The 19,159-nt window shown below is 41.3% G+C and overlaps 1 protein-coding gene across 1 annotated transcript in view; it reads right to left on the reverse strand.

The window, feature by feature from the left end:
* Window positions 1–558: 558 nt before the first annotated feature.
* Window positions 559–19,159, reverse strand: part of ctsc (cathepsin C) — a 29,669-nt gene continuing 11,068 nt past the window's right edge. The window contains exons 5-7 of the mRNA XM_067986326.1: window positions 14,582–14,700; window positions 4,367–4,498; window positions 559–3,632 (exon numbers count right to left, since the gene is read on the reverse strand). Of these exons, the coding sequence (XP_067842427.1) occupies window positions 3,130–3,632; window positions 4,367–4,498; window positions 14,582–14,700 (754 nt within the window). The 3' untranslated portion in view covers window positions 559–3,129. The remainder of the gene's footprint in view (window positions 3,633–4,366; window positions 4,499–14,581; window positions 14,701–19,159) is intronic.

Below are 19,159 nucleotides of genomic sequence, written 5' to 3' on the forward strand. Positions count from 1 at the left end.
ATAGAAACATAGAAAATAGGAGCAAGAGTAGGCCATTCGACCCTTCGGGCCTGCTTCGCCATTCAAAATGAACATGACTGATCGTCTAACTCAGTACCCTGTTCCCGCTTTTTCCCCATATCCCTTGATCCCTTTAGCATTAAGAAATATATCGATCTCCTTCTTGAATACATCTAATGACTTGGCCTCCACTGCCTTCTGTGGCAGAGAATTCCATAGGTTCACCACCCTCAGTGAAGAAATTTCTCATCTCTGTTCTAAATGGCGTACCCCATATCCTGAGACTGACCCCTGGTTCTGGACTCCCCAGCCTTTGGGAACATCCTCCCTGCTACTTGTGTTCCACTGGTTGGCAAATCAGTAACAGGGGAGGGGGGCAGGGAAAGAGATCAACTCAATTATAACAAAGGGGGAAGTTGGAAGACATTTTTTGCAACCGAACATGGAATGCTTTAATCATGTGTTTATTGAAGCAGATACATTTAAAAGGGAACTGTGACAAATCCAACTAGGAAAAAATACTATTCATATATCACTCAGAGAAGAAAACTAGTCAAATTCAAGTATGCAGCATTTATTATTGTTAATACAAGGAGATAGCAAGTCATGCAAACATTCAGACTCCTGCTCAACAAGTCCTATTATAAGCAACTCTGTGTATAATTGTGGTGTCAAGACAATTCCTATATTTTGCACAAGTTTATAAAAATAGGTACATTGTGTGCAAAGAAAATAAAAAGGGAGAACAATGCTAAGTGCTTTGAAGAGCTTATGTGCTACACCAAAGAGAGCTAATACAATAATATATCTACCTACAATCCTCAACATGCAGCATTCCTCATCTCAGCTGTAGGGAGTCAAGGCATGGAGGCGAGGCACTTCCTTTTTGGAAATTTGACAGAGGGAGAGAGAGGGGCAGGCAAGAGTTGAACAGGTCATTCCACTCATCATGGTGTCAAAAAACCATTGTGCTCTACATAGGAACCCTTATTCCCTGCTGTTTAATCTTACGCGAGAGTGGTTACAACACAATGGTCGGGGACAAACTACAAAGTTTCACCCTCAAACTGACATGTGCACCATCTAGCTTTATTACAGTGAAGTTCAAGAGGTGGTTTTAAAAAGATGGTAGACTGTTTCATCTTGATTACTTCGACATTCACAGCATGGAACAGAAAATTGCCAGTTAACATACAGCCCTCTTATTTTGTAGGTTAATATGGAAATGTGCGTGAGCAAATGCTGCTCCAGGGCAAATCTTTTCTATTATAAATTGTACAATGATTTGAAATCAAGTGCAGAAATCAATGATTTTGGTTTCTCCAAAATACAGTAATTGAAGCAGTTTAAAATAGATACAACAATTCAGCCAACTGATCCTAAGTTGCTATTTTTTCTGCTTATGCATCAGTTCTTGTAATTTTCCTCCCCCCACCTCAATCCCTAAAAACAAACATTTAGCAACATTTTAAAACTACCCTCGACAGGACACAAAAATAAAATAAAAGCAACTGTTAGGAGGAACAATACCTCTGATCAATTATGTCTCCATTTAATTACTATGGATCTTTAAAGCATTTCTTATTCCTCGAATTTAAATACAACATCCACTCACTTAGTTTTCTGACAACAGGTAGTCTACTTTCTAAACAAGAAAGCAAGTGTCTTCATTAAACTCTCAGCTCTTACCTAGAGTTCATTTCCAGTGGATAATTCCTATAGAGTAAAATGAGCCACTGGGAAAGGGGCTTTACAAAGGAATGGTCACAATTACAAACAATTCCTACAATAAAAGTGGTCATGGAAATCCCATTGACACTAGTAAACTACTGCAAACAATTAAAAATACCACAAATTCAGCAATTAAATAGATAGAGAGTAAAAAGGAGTTACTTTATCACTGCTCCTCTTGAAGCAGATATGCTTTCAGTACATGCGGTCTTGAACAAGTCACACAACATAAACAATTCTAATGACAGAACAAAATTATAATCAACCACTGCATCTAACCAGGAGTAGATGGCTCTGATTTGGAATAGAAAAAACTAGCTACCCATCATTAAATGTTTGTGAAACTTTAGATATATTTCATAACTGACAATAGTCATGTAGTTTATTGGGGTTTCCTGTGCTTCAGTTGAGTTCAGGCTAGGGACTGAGCAATCTCCCTAATTTGTACCTATGACACATAGGGACAACTGGTTGGGGAGGTTACAAATGAGGCAACTTACTGCTATTCTTAATGACCCAGTCAAGATAAATAATTGGGCAACTGAAGAAACATTATTTTTCTTAAGAAAAAGGAATTCAAAAATTTGATGTAAAGTTGCACAAGCCATTTTTAAAAGCTGACTTAGTGCCAAATTTAAATCAATGCATACTCTTATTGTTTATAATGAATCCTGTCTAAGGGTAGGAGGTAGATAAGGAAATTACTAGTATTTTGATGAAAATGTTGTAATTTAGGCAACGAGTTGGTGTTTTTCAAAGCCACAATTAACTCCACAATTGCCATTTTTCAGATGCTGACATACATGTCAAGTGATGTAACAAATTAAACATTAAAACATACACTGCATAGATCAAAGTATTTATGCCTATATCAGCACAAACCACCATTGAGGTGGCTTAACAATTTAGTCTCAATTGACGGAATATAGAAAAAGAATTTTTTTTAAAAAAAGGATTTCATTTAGATCCTGATATCGGCACTCCAGTCTGTTGCAGTATCAAGGAAATAAAGGTTTTTTTTGAAAGTTATTCAGAAAACACCCCATTTATTCCAAAAAGCTTTGGTATCCCACGGAGCCACTCAGCATTGCACACCCCACGGATTTAGGGCAAAAACACCATTATATAGCAGCATTCTGCAAATATGAAAATTCCTAATTATCATTAAGTTTATTAAAAAACAAATACATTCTGTAAACTTTATATTGAACGTATTTGCAAGAACATCCAAGACCGATTTCTAAGGAAACAAAAGCAGTACAATCTCCATTTTGAACGCTAAAAAAATCTTAAAGCCACATTTTATACAGAAACTCAAGATTAGTTCTTAAAATTAAAGTGTGATTTAAAATTCAAATTTATTTCACTAGTTTTGGTTCCAGCAAGCATTCTTGATTCTCAAAGTTTAGGGATTGGAGTAGCTGCTATAGCAATGCTTTCAATCGCACATTCATCACTACCTCGAAGGATTCGAAAGTATCCATCTTCTCCCCATGCTGTTCCCCAGCTATTCTTAACTATCCAGTAATTTTCCTTTGTTTGAGGGTCACTGCCATAGCCTACTAGCAACACTGCATGATTAGTAATCTCAAAGGGGTTGAATGGATCACGTAATCCAGTGTGGCGATAGATTCCTTCATGGTAATACATAAAATCATCATAAACTTCAAAAGCAACAGACACTGGACCATTTTTTACCAGCTCCAGTTTCATCACTGCTTCATTGCAAGCACCATAAAACCCACCCACATAATAATACTGAGAAATGTAGTAATGGTAGCAAGACTTCTTAATGGTGCAAGGAGTATCCATTCCAACATAAGGGAAGCAAAGTTCTTCAACCAAACCAAAATCTTGGGCATACTTTCCAGCAATCAGGTATGGAAATCCTCCATCACATCCTGGATGGGATTAAAACACACAAGTAATCTGATTATCCACATCTACAGATCATGTTGCATTTATACTAGGGGGGAAAAAAAAACTACAGCTGTGACCGTTCCCCCCCTTCCCCCCCACCAAACCAAAGAGAAGTGACATTTGTGTAGGAAATTCCAGTAGGAATCACCCATTGTAATGAAACATGTTGAAACTAAATTCAGCTGAAGTGTATTATTTATATTGCAAGTTGTAAAATTATCCAGTGCCATTATAGATTTATTTCCTCATTTTATGCCTTAAAAGGTGAGGACATTTAAGTGGTAATTTTGCCTATAGGTATAGCAATTTAAATCCAAATGCATCTGGTCAGGAAAGTCAACTTAGAGAACTGGATTGACGATTGCATACATGAACAAATCTGTCTACCAGCAAATAACTATACTGAAAGTACTAGACATGCATTTAGATTTTGATCATTAAAATATCCATGCTGACTGAAAAAAGAGGATATGTCATAACCAGGAGTGTAATACAATAATCTTAGACAAAGACACCAATTTCCACACTTGACAATGACATACTGTATGCATTTGCTAGCATGTTTTGAATTAAAATGTATTTTAATTCATATTTTGCAGCCCAAGAATTAGTTAAAAGTGTTTTGTGAAGTCACAACCCAAAATCAAAAAGATTGTTTTTAAAGTGCAGAAGGTAAATACCGATGAATCGAACAATACTGGTTTTAGTCGATTACCTTGCGAATATTGACTACAGGAAATTATCTGCTGTGTGCTCAGGATTGGTGTCTGTGTGTTGTTCGTCAGAATACGAACACGGGCTTCAAGCATCCCCATAGAAGAAAAGGAATAACAACTGCCACAGCTGCCTGGAGTAGTAGAAAGAGACAAGTGGGGTCAGACAGAACAATGTATCAACAGAAAAAAAAACTATTTATTGAAGTATCAAATAGTGGAAAGTCAAGAACATAATCCAAGTTAAAAAGGGACACACTTAATCTCCTGTATATGGATCCTTTACTCAACTATCGTACCTTAGCATGGCATGCTGACTGGAATAAAGCCCTCATAGCACTAGGGATTCATCAACCAAGCAGCTGTTGCCTAGACAGCACCATTCAAAGAAACAAGAGTGCCCCAAATCTTTCAGGACAGTAGGAAGAACTGCAGACAACCTAATTAAATGGGGATTCATGAAGGACTAGTGGCATGGATGGGGAAAACAGCAGTAAGTATATGTTCAGTCTAGATAATTTAAAAACCAAAAATAGCAACCCAGCTACAAGATTTTACCAAGCTGGATAGTGAAAGCAGTTGAATCTAATTCTCCAAGGAGTGATTCTAAAAGCAGCTCGAATAGGTTAGCAATTCCCTGTGCAGAATTTAGGCTGCAGTCAAGCTTTTGAATCTCCAAACAATGCAGTCAACAGCAAGATTGTCTTGCACCTAAAAGGCAAAGACTACAAATGAGAACCCAGAATTACAGGTGTGCTGATTGCCACAGCATTCCCCCCTCCCCCTACCCACAGTTCAATGTTTGCAAGCTGGGGACTGAAATACACAAGGTCCACATATTACATTTTCAACAAAGCAGTGCAATGGCCCTACACTTTGGAAGGTTCAATTCCTCATGCTATTCCAGTCCAATTTCAGGCACAATCCACTAGAAAACAAAGTTAGCAGGAACGTGCTCATTGTTTGGTATTGTATAGCCCCAGTCAAAGAATAGCATAACTGCTGGTCAGGAATCAAATCACTGACCTGTCCTTATGGTGGCAAATAAAATGGCAAAGACAATCTTTCATTTCCCCCCCCATCCCCCTCCAAAACAAAGACACCCAAACCACCCGCACCCCCTAACAAAGACAAGCAAGGACACTGGTCTGCATAGAATCCCCAGGTTCATTATTGAATGAACTGTCACTACTTTACATCCACTGTATGCATGTCCATCCCAAGATTGGAATGGATTTTCTGCAAATACCAAGCTGGGTATTGTAGCACAGTGGTTATGTTACTGGACCCCATGAAATCTCATGGCATCATGGGCAAGGAAACCTCCTGTTGATTACCACCTACCGCCCTCCCTCAACTGATGAATCAGTCCTTCTCAATGTTCAGCACCACTTGGAGGAAGCACTAAGAGTAGCAAGGATACAGATTGTACTCTGCGTGGGGGACTTCAATGTCCATCACCAACAGTGGCTCGGTAGCACCACTACTGACCGAGCTGGCCACATCCTGAAGGACATAGCTACCAGATTGGGCCTGCGGCAGGTGGAGAGAGAACCAACACAAGGGAAAACCTACTTTTTAAAAAAAAATTTGTTCATGAGATGTGGGCGTCGCTGGCAAGGCCAGCATTTATTGCCCATCCCTAATTGCCCTTGAGAAGGTGGTGGTGAGCCGCCACCTTGAACCACTGCAGTCTGTGTGGTGAAAGTTCTCACACAGTGCTGTTGTTAGATAGGGAGTTCCAAGATTTTGACCCAGCGACGATGTAGGAACAGCGAAATATTTCCAAGTCAGGATGTTGTGCAGCTGCTGCCCTTGTTCTTCTAGGAGGTAGAGGTCGTGGGCTTGGGAGGTGCTGTCGAAGAAGCCTTGGCGAGTTGCTGCAGTGCATCCTGTGGATGGCACACGCTGCAGCCACGGTGCGTCGGTGGTGAATGTTTAGGGTGGTGGATGGGGTGCCAATCAAGTGGGCTGCTTTGTTCTGGATGGTTTCGAGCTTCTTGAGTGTTGTTGGAGCTGCATTCATCCAGGCAAGTGGAGAGTATTCCATCACACTCCTGACTTGTGTCTTGCAGATGGTGGAAAGGCTTTGGGGAGTCAGGAAGTGAGTCACTTGACACATAAAACACAGCCTCTGACCTGCTCTTGTAGCCACAGTATGTGTGTGGCTGGTCCAGTTAAGTTTCTGGTCAATGGTGAACCCAGGATGTTGATGGTGGGGGATTCAGCAATGGTAATGCCATTGAATGTCATGGGGAGGTGGTTAGTCTCTTGTTGGAGATGGTCATTGCCTGGCACTTGTCTGGTGTGAATGTTACTTGCCACTTATCAGCTCAAGCCTGGATGTTGTCCAGGTCTTGCTGCATGCAGGCATGGACTGCTTCATTACCTAAGGAGTTGCGAATGGAACTGAACACTGTGCAATCATTATCAGCTTCATCAATGACCTTCTCTCCATCGGATTACTAGTCCAGTAACATAACCACTATGCTACTGTACCCTTATGAATTTGCAACCATCTTCAGCCAGAAGTGCCAAGTGGATGATCCACATCGGACTCCTCCCAATATCCCCACCTTCACAGAAGCCAGTCTTCAGCCAATTCGATTCACTCCATGTGATATCAAGAAACGGCTGAGTGCACTGGATACAATAAAGGCTATGGGCCCCGACAACATCCGGCTGTAGTGCTGAAGACTTGTGACCCTGAACTAGTCGCGCTTCTAGCCAAGCTGTTCCAGTACAGCTACAACACTGGCATCTACCCAACAATGTGGAAAATTGCCCAGGTATGTCCTGTCCACAAAAAGCCAGATAAATCCAATCCGGCCAATTACCACCCCATCAGTCTACTCTCAAATATCAGCAAAGTGATGGAAGGTGCCGTCGACAGTGCTATCAAGCTGCAATTACTCACCAATAACCTGCCCACCGATGCTCAGTTTGGGTCCTGACCTCATTACGGCCTTGGTCCAAACATGAACAAAAGAGCTGAATTCCAGAGGTGAGGTGAGAGAGTGACTGCCCTTGACGTCAAGGCAGCATTTGACTGAGTCTGGCATCAAGGAGCCCTAGTAAAACTGAAGTCAATGGGAATCAGGAGGAAAACTCTCCAGTGGCTGGGGTCATACCTGGCACAAGGGAAGAGGGCAGTGGTTGCTGGAGGCCAATCATCTCAGCCCCAGGACATCACTGCAGAAGTTCCTCAGGGCAGTGTCCTAGGCCCAACCATCTTCTACTGCTTCATCAATGACCTTCCCTCCATCATAAGGTCAGAAAAGGGGATGATTGAACAATGTCCATTTGCAACCCCTCAGAAAATGAAGCAGTCCATGCCCACATGCAGGAAGACCTGGACAACCTTCAGGCAATGGCCATCTCTAACAAGAGAGAGAGTCTAACCACCTCCCCTTGACATTCAACAGCATTACCATTGCCAAATCCCCCAAAAACATCCTGGGGGTCACCAATGACCAGAAACTTAACTGGACCAGCCACATAAATACTGTGGCTACAAGAGCAGGTCAGAGGCTGGGTATTCTACAGCAAATGACTCACCTCCTGACTCCCCAAAGCCTTTCCACCATCTATAAGGTACAAGTCAGGAGTCTGATGGAATACTCTCCACTTGCCTGGATGAGTGCAGCTCCAACACTTAAGAAGCTCAACACCATCCAGAACAAAGCAGACCCTTGATTGGCACCCCATCCACCACCCTAAACATTCGCTCCCTCCACCACTAGCGCACTGTGGCTGCAGTGTGTACCATCTACAAGATGCACTGCAGCAACTCACCAAGGCTTCTTCGACAGCACCTCCCAAACCTGCGACCTCTTCCACCTAGGAGGAAGAAGGGCAGCAGGCACATGGGAGCCGACACGTTCCCCTCCAAGTCACACACCATCCTGACTTGGAAATATATCGCCGTTCCTTCATAGTCGCTGGGTCAAAATCCTGGAACTCCCTACCTAACAGCACTGTGGTCGAACCTTCACCACACGGACTGCAGCGGTTCAAGGCGGCGGCTCACCACCACCTTCTCAAGGGCAATTAGGGATGGGCAATAAATATTGGCCTTGCCAGCGATACCAAAATCCCATGAATGAATAAAAAAGTACTGTACTATTAAAATGATACACAAAATATACTTGGTAAACCTGAATGAAAAAATAGTCGGATTGCAAAAATCTTACTTTATTTGGTTTGCAATTATTTCATGTTGCCAAAATTAATTGTATGTGGCTCATTACTAATTTGATTTTTTTAATAAAAACTGTGGCTTAGATTTAATGTACCTATGATCCCTTTAACAATTTTCTAATCTTTACACCACAATACATTGTAATAACTACAGATGCTATAGAAACACAGGTGCTCAATTAAACTGAATAAGCAAATAGAAATTGAAAATCCCAATCCATTTTCACGCATTATAGTTACTCCCGTTAAATAAAACTTTATGTACATTTTACTATATTTACATAAATTTACAAAATCGAAAGAAGCTGCCATTACATTTGCAAGGAAAACTTTCAAAAAAAATTTCCAAGTACTTTATTGACCTGGCCCCTCCAAACATTGCCATGACTAGCAATTTATAACAGAACTTGTAACAATTAAGTTACTGCATTTAGTACCACAGCACCAGGTCACTGTGCTAAAATTAATTGAAAGCAAGGGATGCCCCCTTACTGTCAGCATCAAGCATCTTAACTTAGTTATCAACTCACATTAAATTCTATTCCCCAATCAAAATAATTTCCTACTGTAGCAGAGAATATTCCCTTTCCTGTATTAATCATCTCTGCAGCCTCTCTAAACAGGCTAGTTTATACAAACTGTACAAAATTATAGGTAGTTTTGTGATGTGCACCCATTCCCATTAGAAACTTGACTGCGATTATCCAAAACCAGTAATGTGGATTTTCATGTCAGTCCAGGCTGGATTCAAACTAAGCAATAAAGGCATCAAGCTGAACTGCTGCATCACGGAAACATTCAAGATATAACATGATTTTAAGAGGTAGATGATAGAAGGCATGCTACGGAGCTACAGTCGGAACCTTGTTGCCACACCCACAACTGCAGGAACGGTCACATCCATGTAGCAATGTCTATGGGTAACTGGATTCACAAGCTTGGAGTCAGCAAGTGAGCCAGATGCCAAGCTGCCACCTTCTGCAATGACACCTGTACCAACATGCACCTAAAACAATCTTTCAGCCCTTGCCTCCTCCCACCCAATATTAGGCTACCTCCTTTACAAGGTGAAAGCCACACATGGAATGATGAACAATTATGCTAATGAGCTGATTACAGAAAGTTACAGCACACTACACTTCTAGCCAGCTGTGCATTTGTTCCAAGCTGTCTGCACTGAACTTCTCCAAGAAAGTCTATCCTAAAATATCTTGGAGTATTTCTTTGATATTTGGGCTGTTGGCCACTATTACATTTTCTCAAAGCTTTGTTCGATATTTGCTTTCAGAAGGTGTTGACAATTGTTCTTTCTAGCTTGCAGAAGTTACAGTAAACTGACAATTGTTTTTGTAAGTCAGGTCCCACCTGTATGCTATAAACTAAATAAGTTGCCTGCTTAAGAGGGGATAAATTTCAGATCTCCTGGCAGCCAGAATCAGTTTGTCTAGCATGCCTTCTGAAATCAGATAAAACAGTAACACTGAACATAAGCCTGACTCAGTTACATAGAAACATAGAAAATAGGAGCAAGAGTAGGCCATTCGGCCCTTCGGGCCTGCTCCGCCATTCAAAATGATCACAGCTGATTGTCTAACTCAGTACCCTGTTCCCGCTTTTTCCCCATATCCCTTGATCCCTTTAGCATTAAGAAATATATCTATCTCCTTCTTGAATGTATTTAATGACTTGGCCTCCACTGCCTTCTGTGGTAGAGAATTCCACAGGTTCACCACCCTCAGTGAAGAAATCTCTCCTCATCTCGGTTCTAAATGGCATACCCCGTATCCTGAGACTGTGACCCCTGGTTATGGATTCCCCAGCCATCGGGAACATCTTCCCTGCATCTTGTCTGTCTAGTCCTGTTAGAATTTTATATGTTTTGATGAGATCACCTCTCATTCTTCTAAACTCGAGTGAATATAGGCCTAGTCGACCCATTCTCTCCTCATAAGTCAGTCCTGCCATCCCAGGAATCTTCGTTGCACTCCCTCCATGGCAAGGACATCCTTCCTCAGATAAGGAGACCAAAACCGCACACAATACTCCAGATGTGGTCTCACCAAGGCCCTGTATAACTGCAGTAAGACATCCCTGTTCCTATACTCAAATCCTCTTGCAATGAAAGCCAACATACCATTCGCCTTCCTAACTGCTTGCTGCACCTGAATGCTCGCTTTCAGCGACTGGTGTACAAGGACACCCAGGTCTCGTTGCACCTCCCTTTTTCCAATTTATCACCAGATAATAATCTGTCTCTGTTTATACAACCAAAGTGAATAACCTCAGATTTATCCACGTTATACTGCATCTGCCATGTTCTTGCCCACTCACCCAACTTGTCGAAATCACATTGGAGCCTCTTTGCATCTTCCTCACAGCTTACATTCCACCCCAGCTTTGTCTCCTCTGCAAGCTTGGAAATGTTACATTTAGTTCCCTCATCCAAATCATTGATATATATCGTGAATAGCTGGGGCCCAAGCACTGATCCCTGCGGTACCCCACTAGTCACTGCCTGCCACCCAGAAAAAGACCCATTTATTCCTACTCTCTGTTTCCTGTCTGTCAACCAATTCTCAATCCATGCCAGTATATTCCCCCCAATCCCATCTGCTTTAATTTTGCACACTAACTTCTTGTGAGACCTTATCAAAAGCCTTCTGAAAATCCAAATACACTACATCCACTGGTTCTCTATCTATTCTACTAGTTACCTCCTCAAAAAACTGCAGTAGATTTGTTAAGCATGATTTCCCTTTCATAAACCAATGCTGACTTTGTCCAATCCCGTTAATGCCCTCCAAGTGTTGTTATCACATCTTTTATAATAGCCTAACATCAGTAGTGGGGAAAATGCTAGAGTCTAACTGGTCTGTAATTCCCTGTTTTTTCTCTCCCTCCTTTTTTAAAATAGTGGGGTTACATTTGCCACCCTCCAATCTGTAGGAACTGTTCCAGAGTCTATAGAATTTTGGAAGATGATCACCAATGCATCCATTATTTCCAGGGCCACTTCCTTTAGTACTCTGGGATGTAGATTATCAGGTCATGGGGATTTGACAGCCTTTAGCCCCATTAATTTCCCTAGCACTATTTTTTTTTTTGCTAATACTGGTTTCCTTCAGTTCCTCCCTCTCACTAGACCCTAGGTTCCCTAACATTTGTGGCCGGTTATTTGTGTCCTCCTTTCTGAAGACAGAACCAAAGTATGTGTTTAATTGTTCTGCCATTTCTTTGTTCCCCATTATAATTTCCCCCATTTCTGACTGTAAGGGATCTACATTTGTCTTCACTAATCTTTTTCTCTTAACATTTATAGAAGCTTTTACAGTCAGTTTTTATGTTCCCTGCTAGTTTACTCTCATACTCGATTTTCCCCCTCTTAATCAATCTCTTTGTCCTCCGTTGCTGAATTCTGAACTGCTCCCAATCTTCAGGCTTGCTGCTTTTTCTGGCAATTTTATATGCCTCCTCTTTGGATCCAATACTGTAAGCCACGGTTGAGCCACCTTTCCTGTTTTATTTTTGCGCCAGACAGGAATGAATAATTGTTGTAATTCCTGCACACATTCTTTAAATATTAGCCATTGCCTATCCACCGTCATCCCTTTTAGTAAAGTTCCCCAATCTATCATAGCCAACTCGCACCTCATACTTTCGTAATTTCCTTTATTTAGATTCAGGACCCTAGCTTCGGATTCAATTACTTCACTCTCCATCTTAATGAGGAATTCTATCATGTTGTGGTCGCTCTTTCCTAAGGGACCCTGCACAACAAGATTGTTAATTAATCCTCTCTCATTGCACAATACCCAGTCTAGGATTGCCTGTTCACTAGTTGGTTCCTCGTATTGGTCTAGAAAACCATCACGTACACACGCCAGGAATTCCTCCCCCACAGTATTATTGCTAATTTGGTTTGACCAATCTATATGTAGATTAAAGTCACCCATGATTACAGTTGTACCCTTTTGCATGCATCTCTAATTTCCTGTTTAATGCCCTCCACTACATCTCTACTACTGTTTGGGAGCCTATAGACAACCCCCACCAACGTTTTCTGCCCCATGGTGTTTCTTAGCTCCACCCATACAGATTCCACAGTGATTTTCTGAGCCAATATCCTTCCTCACTATTGCATTGATTTCCTCCTTTACTAACAACACTACCCCACCTCCTTTCCCTTTTTGCCTGTCCTTCCTAAATATTGAATACCCCTGGATGTTCAGTTCCCATCCCTGGTCACCCTGCAGCCATATCTCCGTAATCGCAACTATATCATAACCGTTAATATCTATCTACGCTGTTAATTCATCTATCTTATTGCGAATGTTCTGCGCATTTAGACACAATGCTTTTAGACTTGTTTTTTAAGATTGCTAGTCATCTTAGTTTTATTTTGCACTATGGCCCTATTTGTCTTTCGCCCTTGTTTTCTCTGCCTTCCACTACTGCTTCTTCCCTTTCTGTCTTTTGTTTCTATCCTTGTTTCCCCCTCTTCTGTCTCCCTGCTCAGGTTCCCATCCCCCTGACATTCTAGTTTAAACCTTCCCCAACAGCACTAGCAAACACCCCCATGAGGACATCGGTCCCAGTCCTGTTCGGGTGTAACCCGTCCCGCTTGTACAGGTCCCATCTTCCCCAGAACTGGTCCCAATGTCCCAGGAATCTAAATCCGTCCCTCCTACACCATCCCTGCAGCCACAAATTCATCTGATCTATTCTCTTGTTCCTATGCTCACTAGCACGTGGCACTGGTAGTAATCCTGAGATCACTACCTTTGAGGTCCTGCTTTTTAATTTATCTCTTAACTCCTTAAATTCATCTTGCAGGACCTCATCCCATTTTTAAAAAAAACCTGTCGTTGGTACCAATATGGACCACGACTACCGGCTGTTCACCCGCCCCCTCCAGGATGCCCAGCAGCCACTCCTTGACATCCTTGACCCTAGCACCAGGGAGGCAACATACCATCCTGGAGTCACGTTTGCGGCCGCAGAAATGCCTCTCTGTTCCCCTTACAATTGAATCCCCTACCAATATAGCCCTGCCACTCTTATTCCTCCCCTCCTGTGCAGCAGAGCCACCCGTGGTGCCACAAACTTGGCTCTTGCTGCTTTCCCCTGATAAGCCATCTCCCCCAAAAGTATCCAAAGCGGTATATCTGTTTGAGAGGGAGGTGGCCCCAGGGGACTCCTGCTCTACCTGCCTAGCCCTTTTACTCTGCCTGGCGATCACCCATTTCCTTTCTGCCTGCGTAACCTTTACCTGCGGTGTGACCACCTCACTGAACGTGCTATCCACGATAATCTCAGCATCGTGGATGCTCCACAGTGAATCCACCCGCAGCTCCAGCTCTGAAATGCGGTTAGCTAGTAGTTGCAGCTGGACACACTTCCTGCACAGATGGTTAGTAGCACCCTCAAGTCAGATAGGGTTTAAAACCCACCCAAGAAACACAAACTAGGTGAATACTCCAGTACACTAATGTGGGACTGTTGCCTAGTCAGGTGTGGTCCCTCAGAGGCCCATATGTCTGTCCCTGGACAGTACAGAACCCATAATGCTAGTCTCCTGATATTCTAGCCAACTTTTCCTCCCTCAACCAACACAAGAAATAGATTTCTCTCTGCCATATATAGAATCTTGCTGTAGTTGCCATATTTGCCTGCATAATGGTCATTGCAATATAAATGCAAGGCTTGCTTTTAATTCTGTACAGCAACCACTTTCAGAGCCTCCCTGTCCAGATATCAAGATGTGGTATTAAACTCTTCTCTTAGCCTCGAGTGTTGTAATGCTCAATACAGTTTTTGGGAAACATTGGATCCTGCTACTGAACATATTTCAGGTGATCAATTTTTTTTCAGTCAACAAAGGGCTCAGGCCGTGTTTTGGAATATGGTTCCTATAAGCTCCTGGCATTTCAGACCTTTTTTTTTTGCATGTTTTGAAATATTTTATGCTAATAAAATGTTACGCAAATCATTCATTTTTAATGCAGAATGGACTATACCTTGATTTCGAACAGGAGTGACATAATTCACTCCAGCAACATTCCTCCAGTCCCATGATTCTGGCAAAGACTCTGCAAACTTCTGGTTCTCCTCCGACACAGGCATAGGTCTTGGACGCCTATTAAAGAGCATCTAATTACTATTCAGAAATCTCAATTTGAAGTATCATGCTTCATTACTGTCTACTATTAATTCAAAATAATTTAATTGGAATTAGAATTTTTTGAGCACAAGGTAAATACTGTTTTAATTTGCTTAATGCAAAAGACTAGATCATTTCATTCTTTTCCTCATACTAAAAAATAAGCAGGAGTAGACAGCAATTTAAATGGTAGTTGCAGACTGAGTAAAATAAATAATTCAGTTAACAATGCAGGTGGCCAAGTTAGTTACCTTGTCTTAACATTAAAAAAAAGCAAACTTTAGATGAGTCAATTCCCCCTGCCGTTTCAAAATTCTTTCCCTCCAAACAAAACCTCACTTTTACCTCCCCTTTTCTCCATAGCCCCACCAAAAAAAAATTATTTACCTAATGCACTCTTGACCAAGCTGCTAAGCATCCCAGGGCCTCAGATTTTTTCTCTCCATGCAAGGATGCACACAGAGATTTACTGAGGGGAAACCTTTCATAATACAGTTTAGATTTTTTTTAAAAGTGGTGAAATTGCAATACCATAGGATATAAGAACATTAATGTATTGTGTAGAAATGAAGAATAGAGCTACCTAATGTATGCATACATGCATATTAGCAGCTTACACCTTACAAGCAGGAAAGTATCAGCAAAAAAGGAAGAACTAGACTGATAGAAGCACTGCTAACGAGGACACAAGAAACATGGATAATTAAACTAAAAGGTACGGGGCATGACAGAACACACAGGAAAGACTTCTGAAAAAGGGAAAACAGCCAGAAGTCAAGGTTAATGTAGGAACCAAGGACACAGGAAAGAGTACAATGGAGATCTTGAGTTTGAGAATTTAGGATCTAGATTAAAAGACAGACAGATGTTAGGAATGCAATAGCAATAGGAGTCTTGATAGTTAGATGGGTGGGCACTTTATTTTGCAGTCCAGATTAACAGTGCTGGGATAAGGGGTTTTTCAGTAAGACTGGAAATGGAGAGAGCAGTCAGTCATCATGGTCCACATGTGAACCAATAGTAAGAAAGATAGGTCTGAAGTCCTGCAAATGGAGTTTAAAAATCCAGGCTTAGCTGCAGTACAAGGGTGGTGTTCTTTGGATTACTCCTCCAGACACGTGGTAGAACAGGGAAGGTTAGAAAGCTCAAAACACGACTAAAGTAGTGGTGTCATGAAGATGGTATTTGTTTTGTGGAGCATTGACATCAGTTCTGGGGAAGATGGCAGCTATTCTGCAAGGATGGGCTACATCTGAACAGGATGGGGGCTAATGAATTAGCAAAAAAAGGAGTCATTTAAACTAGGTAGGAAGGGGGCAGGGAAAATAAAAGCAGTCAAATAACAAGTAGAAAAGGTAGAAATAGATGAGATAACTGTACAGAAAGAATTTAGCAAAAAGGTTATTATGCAGATGGAATAAAGGGAGAAGGGGAAAAAAATCAAATTGCCCTGTTATAAGCAGGAAACAGATAAAAGGAATGAGGTGCTACTTGGCCAAAAAAACAAGGGAAAATTAGCAGCTTTAAATATAAAAATAAAGTGCATATATTGCAATGCTTAACAGGAAATAAACTGGGGAAATTAGTGCTGTTAAATCTATACCTTCCTGTGAGACAATTGATTCTAACTGAAGCTTGGCTGAAAATTAGGCAGGGGTGGAAAATAAATATACTGGGTTGTAATATTTTTTAGAAGGGACTGAATAGGTCAGAGAGGAGGAGTGGCAATATTGGCAAAGGAGGGAATACATGCTGTAGAGGACTAAGGTACAAAAAAGATTTAGACAACACAGCTAGTGATCAAAGATTTTAAAAAGTGATTGTTACATTATTGGGCTGTACTACAGACCCCTTAATTGCAGGAGGAAAATGGAAGAGAAATTCTCTAGACAGACTGGGGAGATGAGTAAAAATAAAATTGTTCTAGGAGATTGCAATTACCCACTGATTGATTGGGATAAGGAAGGAATAAACAGAGAAGAGAATGGAATTCCTAAAATGTGGGCAAGATTTCTTCCTCAAGCAGTATGTTCACATGCTTACAATGGAAGACATGCTGCTAGATCTAGTTATGAGTAATGAAATAGATCAAGTAGATGAGTTAAATGTGGGTGAGCACCTCAGGAGAAGTTATCATAATACAATGAGGCTTAAGGTTCAAATAGAAATGGTATAAAACAAGGACCAGATTGGAACAAGGTATATTTTAGAAATAGGAGTGAGCTACTTGAGGTGGAAAGAGAATTGGTACAATGGAGTATACATCAATGAGATTTTTAAAGAAAATAATACTGCAAAGTTGCAGAATAAATGTATACCATAAAAGACTTCAAGTTTCAGAATGATGGATATCAGAAGTCAGGAACAAAAACTGAAGAGGGCCGATGGGGCTTACAAGGCATCATAAAAATGATAGACGTGAGAGAATAGAAGAAAATAAGGAAAGAGGTTAAGAAAGGGACAAGAAGGGTATGGAGGAAAGAATCTGAAAAAATATTAAGAACAGTAAAATTTGGTGTTAAGGGCAGCTTCTCAGTAGTTTAAAGTAGGTAAGTGTCCCACAGGGGTCTCTTTGGACCGCTTCTGTTCACTGCTTACATCAATAATTTGAAAGTAGGGCTAAAGGGAGTGGTGTTCAAATTTGAAAATGATACTGAAATAGGCATAGTAAATAATTTTGAGGACTAATACAAAGGATATACTGATAAGATGGTGGAATGGACAAAAAAAGTAGCAGATGGAATTTAATGTCAGTAAATGTACGTTGGTACATTTTGGGTTTAAAAAAAAGTAATTACACTTTGAATGATGGAAAGCTGGGTGATGTGGAACAGAAGAGAAATTTGGGGGCCTAGGTTTGCAAGACAATAAAAGCAGCACCTCAAGTGGATAAGGCCATGAAAAAGCTAATGGAATACTGGATTTTATGGCAAGAGGTATAGAATATAAAAGTAAAGATGTAATGGTCAATCTATATAAAACCTTAAGACCACAGTTGGAGGACAGTGTGCAGTTTTGGGCTCCACACTATAGGAAAGATGTTGAGGCAATAGAGGGTACAGCAGAGATCCCCTAGGATGCAGCCGGGCATGAGGAAATACAAATACAAACACAGCTGAAAAATTGGGGCCATTTCAATAAGAAATTAAGGGGCGATTTAAAATTATGAAGGATGGAACAGGCTTTCTGGTGAGTGTGGGGTCTAGAACACAGGATTAAATTTAGGAGATTTAGGACTGAGATGATTTGTTTTTAAAAGAGAGGATTGTGATGCTGTGGAACGCACTATTGAAGTTAGTGACTGAAGCAGAAGCCACGTCAATATTTAAGAATAAGTTAAACAGGTCGTTGATGTAAGAGGAAAAGAATATGGGAACAGAATTAAGACTATTGCTCATGTGGAGGACAAACACCAGACTGGATGTGCCAAATGGCCTGTTTCCAGGTTGTCATTCAATCTCACATGGAACAAATGGTTAAAGAACATGAGCAGGGCCACTATTAGACCAGATAACCAGGAGATGGTATAGCAGGTCAGAGAACTCAATGTGTCAATAGTGTCCACAATATTGTGAAATTTAAGATTAGGCTTAGTAGAATGAATGAGAATAGAAACATTAAAATTTGGAAAGGCTGATAAATGAGGGGCAATGGAGACTAGAAACTGCCAAGTAACTTACAACTGCACTTATAAACTCCCAAATGCCTAGTCTTTGGCCTTCTATTCACAACACCTCCAACTGTTGATTTACTCCTCACCTCCACCTTTGCTGCCCTTGTACACAGCAAAATCTTCACCGTCTCCCACCCTGACTGGCCTCTATCTTCGCTCCCACAAGTCCTAGGGATGCAAACGCGAGCATATTTTGCACACAAATGGTTTAGCCGTCTATCTTCAAGACAGCAAAGATAACTGCTCGCTTCTTTACTCCACTACCAGCTGCCTCCTTAAATCCTCTCCCCTTCACGCTAATCTCAAAATGTGAGGAACTCATGGATTTTGTCAGCAAGATAGAGATCATTCATGCAGATTCCTCTTCTGCTTCCCCACTCACAGTTTCCCTTGCCCAAGCCAAATTTTCCCCCAGGCCCCTGTACCCTAGCCCTGAACCCATCTCTCTAGTTCACCTTCCATCCCCCATCTTTTCTCTCTCTCGACACAAATCGACCATACTGTTCTCCAACACTTCTCCAATGTCTAGTATGGTGAGACTGCCCTCACTTGGTACCCCTCTTGCTTATCAGATCATAACCAGAACATCTCTACCAATGGCTTCTCTTCCTACTCCCACTCAATCACCTCGGAAATCCACCAAGGATCTATCCTGGGGTACCTCTTGATGACATTATCCATACATTGTGTGGAAGCTGACACCCTTACACTGATGATACCCAACTCCACCTCTCGACCCTTCCCTGCTTGTGCTGCAAGACT

This window comes from Heptranchias perlo, chromosome 6 (assembly GCF_035084215.1).
Source record: "Heptranchias perlo isolate sHepPer1 chromosome 6, sHepPer1.hap1, whole genome shotgun sequence".
NCBI lineage: Eukaryota > Metazoa > Chordata > Chondrichthyes > Hexanchiformes > Hexanchidae > Heptranchias > Heptranchias perlo.